The sequence below is a fragment of the Bicyclus anynana genome, chromosome 1, assembly GCF_947172395.1.
Source record: "Bicyclus anynana chromosome 1, ilBicAnyn1.1, whole genome shotgun sequence".
Lineage (NCBI taxonomy): Eukaryota > Metazoa > Arthropoda > Insecta > Lepidoptera > Nymphalidae > Bicyclus > Bicyclus anynana.
In genome coordinates, this window is record NC_069083.1 from 72639 (window position 1) to 87316 (window position 14678).

Below are 14678 nucleotides of genomic sequence, written 5' to 3' on the forward strand. Positions count from 1 at the left end.
TGTAGCAACAGTTTCTATAAACGCATTAGATCATAGATTTTTGATCTTTGCCAGAGGGGTAACGGTTAGCGAACCACGTCCAGTTATTAATGGTCTAAGTTGCCAGAGGGGTAACGATTAGCGAGGCAGGTCCTGTAATTACTGGTCGAAGGGATTTACCGCCCAAAAATTGTTCGTACTCTTAGACCATTAATAACGTTATTAATGGTCTAAGTTCGTACTCGAATACAGAAGTCCGAACTATCTATTCTAAGAGCCCCCGCTGACTTACAACTTTTAGTTGGCCGACTATAATACTAATACCGTTATAGCGTTGTATGATGGTTGTATGGCACCGCACATACAAAGCTATACCTGTTTTACACTCGGCCGATATAGTCGGCCAACTAAAAGTTGTAAGTCAGCGGGGGCTCTAAGCTCATCTCTCTTTGTTAGCAACTAACCTTTAGGGTGGCAATTTTTAGTTGGCCGACTATTGAGCAATTAAGTTGCCAACGCTTACAACTTAGTTGCGCAACTTTTTAATTTGTATGGGTAGTGGCACCAAAAGTGGAACAATAGATAAACGTTTGTGCTAAAATCCCGAAAATAAAATAAACTACGCTACTTACACGTACGCAATATTTTTACCCACATATCTTTTCACTATACGTGTAAATACAAACATAGGCAGTTATTAGTCGCACACGCTTGTGTTCAGTTAATTAAACAAAATGGTTTTTGTTTAATTAACTGAACGCAGAAGTATATTAGAATAAACTAGCTGAAGACCGCGACTTCATCCGCGTGAATTTTGTTTGTTACCATTTCACGGCTAAACTGCTAAACCGCTTCGCTGCTAATCGCTTGGCGGTATGTCTTTGCCGGTAACTAGCCACGGCCAAAACGTCCCACCAGCTAGACCTGGACCAATTATGATATGACCAAGTGCGGCCCAGCCGGGAATCGAACCCAAGACCTTCGTCTTGTAAATCCTCCGCACATACCACTGCGCTATGGAGGCCTAAGCCTAAGCCTAATATAAGAGGATAAAAACTAAATTTCTACTTTTTGTTAGCTTTTTAGCTGTTTTTAGCTGTTAATAATACATACAGTTTATAGACTACCTTAAAAATGATAAAATTATTAGTTCAACTATAGGGTACAAAACGTTCATAATTAGGGCGCAGTGTTCAACTAATGTGGTAAATCCCCAAATTTGGCAATCAAATTACTTTTTTTTTATAACTTATCGGAAACCAAGACTTTTCCATTTCATTTGCTCAAATCTTGATTATAATTATATGGAATTATTTAGTAAACTCAATAAACGTCATTGTCATGAAATATTTGTTTTACATGCATTCAAAGTTGACCACAAGGCTTAAACATTCATCGTTTGGTGCCACTACCCTAGTCGAAAGTGGATCCCTACTCTGTTACGATCGGTGTTAGTTGCGACGATTTAGTTGCTGTAGATGTGCGGGCTGCCGTATATCGCACTATCTGTAAGTATACATATAGTATAATCTAAAATGTCAAAGTATCTATTAGTTTTAGTCTGTGCTGTGTGTGATGTCAATTGTCAAACCGCAAAGCAAACGTCAAAACTCATATCATGATCATGAAATGAAATCAAATTTTACGCAAATTCTCAAAAAAATCTGTCAATCGCAGATCGCTATTGTTATTTTTTACTGATTGATTTGTCATCAACTGCACTCGAAACTACGAAAATTGAACTCAACATATCGTGACAAAAGTAAATTTGATCGGGCCAGTGTTCACCGGAGCCGAGAGCGGCGATGCCGGAGTGAGCGGCGCGGCGGCACCATGGACAGCGTGTGGAGCGCGGAGGACGAGGCCATCATCGCCACCAACACGGACGCCACGGAGTGCAAGCGCTGCGCCGTGGAGCTGGGCTACTGGAAGGACGAGTACATCTGCTACTTCGCCAAGCGCGGCGAGCGCAAAGCGCCCGAGATCAACCGCGGTTACTACGCGCGCGTGCGCGCCATGGAGATGTTCATCCACCAGTTCTTGGAGGTGAGGGTCCGGAGGCGGCGCCGAGCGCGCCGCGGCCGGCTGACGTGAGCTTGCGCCCTGTTGCAGCGCTGCGGGACCAAGTGCCAGATCATCAACCTGGGGTGCGGCTTCGACACGCTGTACTGGCGCCTCAAGGACACCACACAGGCCGTCAGCAACTTCATAGAGCTGGACTTTCCGGCCGTCACCAGCAAGAAGTGTCACATCATCAAACGCAACAAGCAATTGCTGGAGAAAATTTGCAAAGAAGGTATTGCTTTTACACTTACTCTGTGCAGCAAACCAGTAAGCTTGATTTAATAATATTTCAAAACTATAAACACTGTGCTCAGGAGTATTTCCCATAACTTCAAGGTGTTGATGAGTCCACTTACAGTACCCAACTACTTAAGTAATATTTTATTAACTAAAAAAAATGTTTTTTTTATTTTTTCATACAAAGTAATTAAACTAATTCTGACTATTCAAGGATATATAATATAATAATAAAAATAAAAACGTGTGTTATCTTTCCTTGCAGTTTAAAATAAGTAAAATAATAACACAATATGTCCCCGAGTATAGGAATTTTCTGATTTTGAAGCAAGGGTTGTTCCAAAAAATATTCAATGCGAGATAAAAATATAAAAAATTTAAATAATATAATATTATTGAACATAAGATCTTGTTTACAAAACACATGTTCCTTGAACATTTTGGTTATGGGAAACAAACATTCCGTTGTTAGTTACACTGTCTGAAAGTTGTCTGGCTTGTTATTGTCATTGGTTTTCAAGATGTTTATTACGTGAAATTGTTTAAAGCTTACAAATGTATGGATTACATTTTGATGGGATTTTATAATTTTCTATTATATTTATATTAATTATCTATGTGTATAGGTGCAGATTCTAGGATTGAATAGAGCTGTACAATATTGAGCCTGCTTATATTGATTATTTAATCCTTTGTGAGCTCTAGTACATGAGTCAGTGAGTTTATACCACAGAAACTAATTATGAATGGATTTAAATGATTTTTTTTAAATTTAAATTGTTGAAATGTTTATCCATTAAAAATTGACATTAATTTAGTATATTTATATATACTAAATTAATGTCAAATAGTATATTTTAAAAAACCTCTGGTTTTTTTCTATTGCTACTACATTCTCTAGATACCGGTTAAGAAATAATTATTTATACTTATTTTGACGATTTATGTTATTTTAACTTTTATTTTATGACTTGTGCGGTGTTGACTGATATTTTATTAGATTTAGGCGGTGTTGTTTCTGAAAATGTTATGGATTAAGGTAGGTATTAAAAGATGATTTGCAAATAAAAGCTTTTATTAAGAAATATTTAAAGAAAATTAACATTCTTTATAACATAGGCATCTTAATCTTAAGAATCACATTGTTGAGATCAATTGCTTAAAGTTATTTGGTAATACACGAACCTCTAGTTAGACCGTAAGTGAAATAATATTTTTTTATTTTAATACTTAGGTAAATATTTTAAATATTTAAGGAGATCTGCAAACGCCTCAGAGAGGCAACAGGCGACCCTCGGGCGGGCAGCTTTCTCGCGCAAAGAATTTCTATCGCAATTCAGCGCGGGAATGCTGCCTGCGTGATGGGCACCCTACCAAGGGCGGCAAATTTCGATAATTATTTCTAGGTATTAGTTTTAATTTTAATTTATTTTTATTTTGTAGTTGTAGTTATATTTCCTTATATTTTATTTTTATAATAAGTTTAGCTAATTTAAGTATTATCTTCATTAATAAATACTATTCCTTTTAAATATTGATCTTAGTTAACTTAGTCTTTAATAAACTCCAAAGAAATAAAATATAATAGTATTAATAAAATAATAGGAATATTAAAATAATAGAAATAATAAAGAATACTCAAAACCTCTAGTCTTTATTTTAGTTGCAGTCTTTAGTGATTGCTGTGCGGAAGGTCATCATAAAAAGAATGACAATTAGATGGCAATACACTTTTTAGGTCTTGCAAATCTTGATACTTCCGCTTTGTAATTGGTATTCTAGCTGCGTACAATTTCTGCAAGCTATTTATTTGTTTAATGCTGGTAATTGGCGTGGGACGATGTGGTAACGGGTGAAGCTCGTCGTCAAAACTAACTTTATACCAAATTATGCCATTTGGTCTGTACTCTAACATACGTAAATCTGTGACGACAGGGTCACCTGCTTTTTTACCAGGCCTTATAGATTTATAAATTAATTCTTTCGAAAAAAAAAGTATAGTCTATATAACGAGCTTCGTAAGGCATAGGTTCACTTCTAGCAGTTTTACTTATAACCATGTATTGTTGTGGAAGGTAAATTTCTTTACCTTTCAATTTACACTCTATGGCACTATGTACCGAATCACATTCCATGTGTGTATGACCTTTTTCCAGGTACTTTTGAGTAATCACAATATTTTTTTCAATCGCTAAACGTAATAAAGCATTGCTTAAGGTAACATTGCGATTTTGAGCACAACAACCATCGGAATATAAAACCACTGGCAATAATTTCCGACTTAAAACCCTCTCTAGATGATCTACTATGCATGAAGCAAAAACAGAGGCTTCAAGCGTACTATTGGACTCATCAAACCAATAACACATTACTTCCTTAGTTGCTATATTGTATAATGTAAAATTATGGACGCACAATTTAGTTTTATAATAAATAGCACTAGCCTGAAGATACGGGGCCAATTTTACCGATTCAACATCCTGTGTGAACACGTGACAAGCTCCGGACTGTGCAATTCCTTTGTCAGTATCTTTCTCTTTCCTGGATCGATCTTTCTTCAGAACATGTTGAGCGTATTCTTCATCAGTAATGTTTCCAGTTTTATGACTGCAACAAATGTCGCATTGATCTTTCTTTGGGTGGAATAGGCTCAGATTGAGTTTCAAAAATAATTTGTCAAATAATTTACGGTTAAGGCATTCCCTACACTCTAATGGGGATGATGACTAGGTTTGAATATATTGATTTTTATGATACATTCGGGTAAATAGGGTCAATGTTAACTAATTTATACATAAAAAGCAAAGATTGTCTGGATATTTGCAAAATAAATAAGATAATAAAATTTCAAAAACTACTAAAATTTTTTTATCGTAATTAGATGAAAATTCATACAGTTTTAGCTTCCTTACATTAAATGTGACATTTTTTAATATATGAACTATAAAGATAAACGCACAAATAACAAAGATATTAGTAATTTTGTTTGAACGCGCATACAAATCGTACGATCATTACATTGCCTATGACGTCATTTTTTCGAGCCATTTTGTATGGGGCGTTTTTCAGGGATCCGCGGCATCGCCGCAAATCTGACTCTTTAAATCCCTGTAGCTCCGAAAGTAATGATCGCAGATACCCTGTTCCTTTTACAAAATTGCTTTACTATTAGTATACTCTTAATTTATATACAATTTAAAAAACTGTCATCATCCCTATTCACAATTATCTTTATATGCGTTATAGAGCTGTGTCATGTTTGAGAAAATTGGTTCTAAATATTCTCGTGATGTTTTAGCACGACAGTAATGCGACGGCATCTTTGGAAGATCTGCTAAAAACTTTTCAACATGTTTGTGGTCTTCAATTTTTCCTGGATTTCTGCGATTACTGGTTGAAGTAGACACATCGGGAGGCATAGCACAATCGGTTTTTGTCAACCAATATCTTATAAACCAATCTTTAATTCCAAGAGTAGCCAAAAACATTTTTTTACAGACTTGGTGACGTACATTATCAATCGTCAAAACGTAAGTTCGACTATCAGTTCTTTTGGATGATTCTGGATTTTTTGTAACTTTCTTTGGTACTTTGTTAACGTGAGAAGTTATAAATGATCTTCGCTGCTCCCAGTTCATGTTCTTCCAGAAATTTTCAAATAAATGTTTTCGCTGTTGCTCGTTTATGTTATCACATGACCTGAGTTTGGATTTCTTGCAAAACGCAGAAGTGCACGGTGGTTTTATGGATCTTGCAGGCTTAAATACGTCTTGTTTCACTTTAAATGTTTCATTATTTTTTGCTTTTCTGTCTCCTAAATAATTTTCACCTTTCATCCGTAATTCTTTATTTATATTGCGTTTATATTTATTTGGATCTTTTGACGCCTTATTCTGTCGTTTTTTATGACTTAACAAATCACCGTGATAAGGAACATCACTGAGTATGACCACTTTTGAAGAACATGATGGAGTAGCAGAGACACTGGATTGCTGTATATCACTCAAGGAATCAATTTCTTCTCCATCCATAGCAAATTTCAATTATTGAGTGTCCTAAAAATACAATAAATTTTGAAACACCGCCTAAGTTAAGAAAAAATAGTTAGGAAACACCGCCTAAGTAAGTAAAGATATTATTTTATCATTTATTTCTAAATTAATACGCGTAAATCAATAAACATTACTTAATTCTATAGCTTACCTCTTAATATTCTATTAAAACTTCTTGCTATTAAGATTAATTGCTTATGAATTCTTTTAATCACGGAGCGCGAAATATTTTCGCGCGAAAAGTATGACAGAATAACGACTTGTGCGGTGTTGCGACGCCAACCGACTTGAGCGCTGTTACTATTTTTTGAATTACGGCTTCTGATTGGCTGAAATCTATTTCATGAGACCAATGGTTCGACGCGCAATGCGCAGCTTCATCCAATGACATCAAAATGTAAATACCGCCAATTTTCGACTTGAGCGGTGTTGTTAGCTAAGGGACGATATGTGACTCATAATGAACTTTGGGAATAAGTTCAGGAGTCACGTGTGACTCAATATAATTACTTAATAAATGACTTGATATAATTTTGGCATTTATTTTTGTTATGAGTGTGGCATAATATATCAGTAAAATGATGTGAACATATAGCAAAAGACTTTTACTTACTTTAATAAATTTTGTATTAGATATAATTTGTTTAATAATAAAATATGACTTTAAATAGTGAAATATTCAAAAAGGATGGATGCAGGGAAGTTGTAAATTGCATTGTATGGGGAGAGTTAAGTTAAGTTATTGTTTAGTTACTGTTATCTATACTAATATTATAAAGAGGTAAAGTTTGTAAGTTTGTCACATTTTTTAAATGGGGTAATCTTCGGAACTACTGGTCCAATTTTAAAAATTCTTTCATCAGTAGAATGCTACATTATCGGGGAATGCTATAGGCTATATTTTATATTGGTATCATACATATTAGCCGAGTTATCACAGTTTTTGTCATACAGGTCGGACTGAAAATTGTCTTAAACAGACATATTTGCACGCGCTGCCTTAACTATTGTGTAAAATTGAAATTAATGTATGAAGGCTTTATGTATCTTTAAAAGTTCTACAAAAAAGTCCGCGACACTATATATCTATCTTCTATATATTAGCAGATATAGTACCTTTTGTGTTTTAAAAATTATTAATTTTATATACTTAGGTTTACGTCATTATTTATACAACTAAACTTTAATCCTTATTAAAATAAATTATTTAATAATCACAAGGATATTATGGAGATAAGATTTGCCGTTTACAGTATGTTAATTACTTAAATTGTTTCGGAGATAATACAAAATTTCTAAAAGACGCAGAAATTCCGCTATATGACGCCCGGCGCTTTCATTTACGTAGTTCCCGTTCCCGTGTGAATATGGGGATCAAACATAGCCTATGACACTCGCAAATAACGTAGCTTTCTATTGGTAAAACAATCTTTCAAATCGGTCCAGTAGATCCAGAGATTACCTCCTACAACCACACGAACTTTACCTCTTTATATTATTAGCATAGAAGTCTCTATTTCTCTTGGTCATATCACCACTCTCGAAGGACTGGACCGATTTTGCTAAGGGTAGGAGTAAGATAGAGAAGTTACAGGGTAGGGTAGGGTACGGGTATGGAAGCGTAGGGGTAGAGTAGGGGTAGGGTAGGTTTAGGGCCGGGTTTAGGGTAGTGGTAGGGTAGGGGTAGAGGTAGGGTAGAGGTACGGGTAGGATAGGGAAGTGGTAGGGTAGGGGTAGGATAGGCGTGAGATAGGGGTAGGAAAGGGATAGGGTACGGGGAGGGTAGGGGTAGGATGGGGGTAGGGTGTAGGTAAGGTAGGGTGGGGGTAGGGGTAGGGTAGGGTAGGGTAGGGGTAGGGTAGATGTAGGGGTTGGGTAGGGTAGGGGTAGGGGTAGGGTAGGGGTAGGGGTAGGGTAGGGGTAGGGGTAGGGTAGGGTAGGGGTAGTAAAAAAGTTGACATCGAAATTTACGCGGACGAAGTCGCGGGCGTCCGCTAGTTAAGTATAAAAGTGAATAAATATTATGACCTAACAAATGAAAAATGGCTATGTGGTTAGTCTGTACATTGTAGATGTAGGTGCAAGAATATTACCAGCAAAATATCTCAATAACTTGCTCAGAGACCAAGACCTTGGCCTCTCTAGAACTGCGGCAAGTTCTATATTAGAATGGGTATCCAAAGGTGCTCTAATAGGATCTTTCGAAATTTTTTATTATTATTAGCTAAATCCATGAGTATCTATTAGGGTGTCCCTTATTTTTCAAAGTTTTAAATTTGTAACGCATAGGTTCTAGTTTTGTTCATTTGCCTCTAAAATACTCGGAAATAATTTTTTACCTTAATTGAAGAACGATAACCCGCGGCATTTGTCATTTGTTGACAATTATTCTCGCGATTAACACGTACATTTAAAAGATGGCAGTGGATTTAAGAAGTAACACAAAATGTGACGCGAATTATCAAATAACAGGCGCAAAGTTACCGTCAAATCGTCAAGTACTTTTTTTTAACAATTTTAATTAGGATATCGTTAGATTTGTCTCAATAACCCAAGTGTTCTTAAATAGGTGAAACCAATAATACACTGTAATCTTTGGGTGAAACTAAAAAAAAAATAACAAGACGACTGTGAGACGCTAAAGACTCTAGGTGAAATTTTTTTTTTTTTTTCTAATATTCCAATATGGGTATCAAATTCAAGAGCTTTTTGTGAGGATTCTAAAATGGTATAACATGGCCAAGTTTAAAAAATACTACAATTAGAAAAACGTTATTTAATAGTTGTCTATACAAAATACGCGAGGCGGATGACTATAGGTTTGTGAAGTGAAGTTCAGACTAAATTAAATATATAGATTATAAAAATCGGTTAAGTGCGAGTCGGATTCGCCCACCGAGCGTTCCGTAGAATTGTTTGAATATTTGATTATCCTCGGTTGGACGTATAAATTATCGTACTTTGTAATAAACGTAATAAATAAATCCGAAATTATCTATCGTAACTAAAAAGTGTGAAATAAATAAATTAATTAAACAAATAAAAAAAAACCCGGCTGCATAAAGTATAAAAAAACTGAAAAGAAAAAAAACAAGCTCAGTCCAGAAGTGTAGAAGGCAATTAGGAAACAGTCGTTTTATCCTTTAATAGGGATGATGACAGTTTTATATAAATTAAGAGTATGCTAATAGCAAAGCAAATTTGTAAAAGTAACAGGGTATCTGCGATCATTACTTTCGGAGCTACAGGGAGTTAAAGGGTCAGATTTGCGGCGCTGCCGCGGATCCCTGAAAAACGCTCCATACAAAGTGGCACGATTTAGTGACGTCGTTGGGTCGCTGATCGTTAGGTTTGTATGGGCGTTCAAACAAAATTACTAATATCTTTGTTATTTGTGCGTTTAACTTTATAGTTCATTTATTGAAAAATGTCACATTAAATGTAAGGAAGCTAAAATTGTATGAATTTTTATCTAATTACGATAAAAAAAATTTAATAGATTTTGAAATTTTATAATCTTATTTATTTTGCAATTATCCAGACAATCTTTGCTTTTTATATATAAATTAGTTAACATTGACCTCATTTACCCGAATGTATCATAAAAATCCGATACCCGAATATATTCAAACCTAGTCATCATCCCCATTACGGGACAACCTGTATATATAAGCCTTTCAGTAGCTAGAGCTCAAAAAGGATTGACTACAAAAATAAAAAGCAAATGAACGTAATCCTAGCTTCTGCAACAGATCGGACTGGCAGTGCCGCCCGTTGTGTACATTGGTCTCCCGCAGACGGCGAGGTGGCGCTGCGCGGCGGCGAGCTGCACGCCGACGGCTACCACCTGCTGGGCTGCGACCTGCGCTGTCCCGGCGAGGTGCGCCGCAAGCTGGCGGCGGGCGGCGCGGCCGGCGCGCTGCCCACGCTGCTGCTGGCCGAGTGCGTGCTGGTGTACCTGCGGCCCGACGCCGCCGACGCGCTGCTGCGCGAGCTGGCGGCCGCCTTCCCGCGCGTCGTGCTGCTGGTGTACGAGCAGTGCAACCTGGCCGACCGCTTCGGCGCCGTCATGCGCGACCAGCTGGCGGCGCGCGGTGTGCCGGCGCCCGCGCCCGCCACGCACGCGCTGGCGCCGCCGCAGCAGGCCGCGCGCCTGCTGGCGCTGGGCTTCGACGCGGCGCGCGCCTGGGACATGGACGCCGTGTGGCGCGCGCTGCCCGAGGACGACCGCGCGCGCGCCGAGCGCCTGGAGATGCTGGACGAGCGCGAGCTGCTGCTGCAGCTCAACCGCCACTACGCGCTCACCGTGGCCACGCGCGGCGCGCTCTTCGCCGACCTCGACCTCAACGCGTAGCCAGACGAGCGACTCGACCGAAGCGCACTTGTCGATAGGCCAACTGGACCTCCGAGAGTTAATCCGTTTTCGCTATTGTTTAAGTAATTTCTATACTATAGTTCACGGTCGCAATGGGTTCCGCCGACGAGGTGACGGTTGCTAGAACGGTCCAGTCCAACATATAGTATGCTGTGAGCAAGAGATGAATGTACTAAATTAGCCCAAACTACTCGGACAGCTCCCAGCGGTCGCCGGCACTGCACCGCTCGCTCCGTCTTTTAGATGTACTCCGTTTTATTGATACTACTAAGTGTTAAATATTTATTTATAATATATAAAATGCCGTATTTGAAAGCAATTTTCATTGTATACTACCACATCATATAACTACCTCCTTACCAAAAGAGAACCCAGTCTCCATACATACTAGGGCCGAAATTATACGAATAGTACAGAACTGAAAATTGGCAATAAAATAGGACCAATCCTGCTCTTATGTGAATAGAACAATTAAGGAGAACTCATGTGGCCAATTTTCGAAGAAATCCATATTTGCCTTATCAGATAATAAATTACCTTCTATATGTGGACAATAATTCATATCCACTTGACCACAAACGGCTAAAAAACTAACTTAAACTAAAAAGCAAAAAATAATATCTTAACTATGTGCTACCTTCTGATCAGGCACCAAACCAGTGATGTTTTAATTCAAGCCGTTTATATTACAAAATTTCTGTGGTTCATTCAGAAACGGCTTCAATTAAAACACGACACTGGATTGGCTCCGCCTTCAAACTGATCAGAAGGTAGCACATAGGTAAGATATATTTTGCTTTTTAGTTTAAGTTAAATTTTTTTGATGGGAGTCAGTTGAATTTTTTCATTAAAATTTTTATTTTTTTAATTTTTCGCGTTAGCATACCTACTGAGTGTTAAAAAAATGAATTAGCAATAAAACGTTATTTTCTTATGATGAGTACCTATGTCCTACACTCCCAATTTTAAAAATACGAGTACTACCTTAACTCATATACAAAATTTCACTCTTCGTTTATCCACAACACATATTGGTGGAGAGTTCTCATCAATACAAATGTATCAAGTCCAAACACAAGGTAGCTACTGTGAACCGTCGAGGAGTTCCCTTAACTGTAATTTGTCGTCATCACCAGACCCCAATACATTCACAACCAAGTCTTCTCGGAACAAGGCGCGTTTGGAACCCTCGTAACTTTAATTTTAAGTTTTCGTAAGTTTATCACTATTATCTTAAGTTTAATAATTATTACCTATTATTACCTGACGTTTCGAAAGAGCTTGTAAAGTAAGCCTATTTAAAATAAATGAATTTTGACTTAAAAGTTCTCATCAATACAAATTTATCTAGTCCAAACACAAGGTAGCTACTGTAAACCGTTGAGGAGTTCCCTTAACTGTCCTTCATCTTCATCACTAGACCCTTAATACAGTCACAACCCATCTAGGTGGAAAGTTCTCATCAATACAAATTAATCAAGCCCAAACAAAAGGTAACTGCTGTAAATCGTTGACGAGTTCCATCGTCTGTGTTTCGACTCCATTATCAGACTAACTCCAGACCTTGAATAATGTTAACTATTCTTAAATGTTAGCTTTCTGTATTCTCCGTTGAAGACAAAAAATACTCGTGAAAGAATTATTTCGATACTTTAATTAATTCCCGAGATATAGAATTTTAAAGTGAGTGCGCGGTGATCAGCTCGCGTTTAACGCCGTGACGTCATCAAACAACATTTGCTCGCCCGATAAAGGCAATTTCGTACTTCTGTCTTACCCACTGACGAACTAATGGTAAAAATTTAAAAATTCTTTATAAGTTGAAAAGCCCGTTTAACGAGAAAGGCTATAAGCTACATAACATCACGCTACGACCAATAGGAGCAAAGCACCGATCAAAAATGTGGCCAAAACGGGGAAAATAATGTTCGGTCGTCGGTTAGTCTTCTTAATATAATAAATGCGAAAGGTCATTCTCACGAAATCTCGAAAACCGCTTGACGTACAAAGATGAAATTTGGCAGGGAGGTAACCCCGTGCACCCAAAAGTTGGAAACACCATACATATTAGGTTAAGTCACTGTCATATTTACTTTAAGCGAGCTATTTCCTTTTGGGAGAATTTTTTACATTTGGGGCCCTAATTTTGATACAGGGTCCCTTTAAGGCACGCTACGCCACTTCGCAAAATTCAACCGACTTCCAACTAAAAAATTAACCTAAACTAAAAAGCGAAAAATAACATCTTACCTATGTGCTACCTTCTGATCAGTATGAAGGCGGCGCCAAGCCAGTGATGTTTTAATTTAAGCCGTTTAAATTACAAAATTTCTGTGGTTCTTTCAGAAACGGCTTTAATTAAAACATGACACTGGATTGGCACCGCCTTCAAACTGATCAGAAGGTAGCACATAGGTAAGATGTTATTTTTCGCTTTTTAGTTTAGGTTAATTTTTTAGTTGGAAGTCGGTTGAATTTTTTTATTAAAATTTTTATTTTTTAATTTTTAGTGTTAGCACACCTACTGAGTGTGAACAAAATTAATAAGTTGAAACGTTATTTTCTTATGATAAGTATCTAAGTCCTACAATCCCAATTTTAAAAATACTACCTTAACTCATATACAAAATTTCACTCCCCCTTTATCCACACGTAATATGAATATTCAGAAAAACGTGAAAGGTGACTGTCCTCCGTCTTCATCACTAGACCCCCTATGCAGTCACAATCCATATGGTTGGAAAGTTCTCATCAATATAAAATCTATCAAGTCCAAACACAAGGTAGCTACTGTGAACCGTCGAGGAGTTCCCTTAACTCTCCTTCATCTTTGTCACCAGACCCCTAATACAGTCACAACCTATGTAGGTGGAAAGTTCTCATCAATACAAATTTATCAAGTCCAAACACAAGGTAGCTACTGTGAACCGTTGAGGAGTTCTCTTAACTGTCCTTCGTCTTCATCATCAGACCCTTAATATAGTCACAACCCATCTAGGTGGAAAGTTCTCATCAATACAAATAAATCAAGCCCAAACAAAAGGTACCTGCTGTAAATCGTTGACGATTTCCATCGTCAGTGTTTCGGCTCCATCATCAGACCAACTCCAGCCCTTCATAAAAGTGTAGTGGTTTAAAATACCTTATGGAAATACTAACAAACGCACTAGCCGTCCCTACAATTTTCGAAAGTTCCCCTCGATTTCTCCAGGATGCCATCATCAGATCCTGACATGAAAAAAATGGGACCACCCTGAAATCAAACCCTTCAAAACAAAAAAATAATTTTCAAAATCGGTCCACAAATGACGGAATTATCGCTGGACATACATAAAAAAAAAAAAAAAAACATACATACAGCCGAACGTAGAACCTCCTCCTTTTTGGAAGTCGGTAAATAAAAAATATATCAATGAAGCAAATATTAAAGACGCAATTCGTGAAGTATTGTTGAAGACTTTATCTATGCGCAAAGTGGCCGAAAAATATGGCATCAAAACTGCAACTCTACGACATCGCATAGACAAGTCCAGAAACCAGCGACCCCGCACCCGAAAGCGCAGTGTTGTTCAACCCCCTACTAGGTGAACCGAGGATATCAAGCGGGTTGCCGGGAGCCGCTGGATGCTGGCGGCTCGAGACCGTTGTTTGTATGATTATTTTTGTTAAATTTCTGATGTTTGTTTAAAATTTTCATTTTAATAGGTGGTTCAATTATGTACCTACATAATATTTCCAATAACAATATTCGATGTTAAAGTCTGACTACTTATTAAACATTTAACTAATTAGATAATTAAGAAAATAACAAAGTATTAGACTTGCTCTATGATGGCACTATTGTTTTTTATGATTATATTCCATAAATACATAAACATTTAATAAAGTGTATTTTGCGATCTCAATCAATAAAATGGTTTTCGTTTCTTAATTTTAAGTAATAATAAAGGTTTTTTCTGGTTTTTAGTCGG

The 14678-nt window shown here is 37.3% G+C and overlaps 1 protein-coding gene across 2 annotated transcripts; it reads left to right on the forward strand.

The window, feature by feature from the left end:
• Positions 1-1544: 1544 nt before the first annotated feature.
• LOC112050751 (leucine carboxyl methyltransferase 1) lies at positions 1545-11022 on the forward strand. Of its 2 annotated transcripts, none has more exons than XM_052881515.1 (3): positions 1545-2025; positions 2092-2275; positions 10085-11022. In XM_052881515.1, the coding sequence occupies exons 1-3, from the start codon at positions 1813-1815 to the stop codon at positions 10684-10686; spliced, it is 999 nt and encodes a 332-aa protein (XP_052737475.1). In that variant the 5' UTR covers positions 1545-1812; the 3' UTR covers positions 10687-11022. The 2 variants fall into 2 exon arrangements, with proteins under 2 accessions (XP_052737475.1, XP_023944864.2); XM_024089096.2 differs by having other exon boundaries at positions 1548-2025; positions 10130-11022.
• The last annotated feature ends 3656 nt before the right edge of the window (positions 11023-14678 follow it).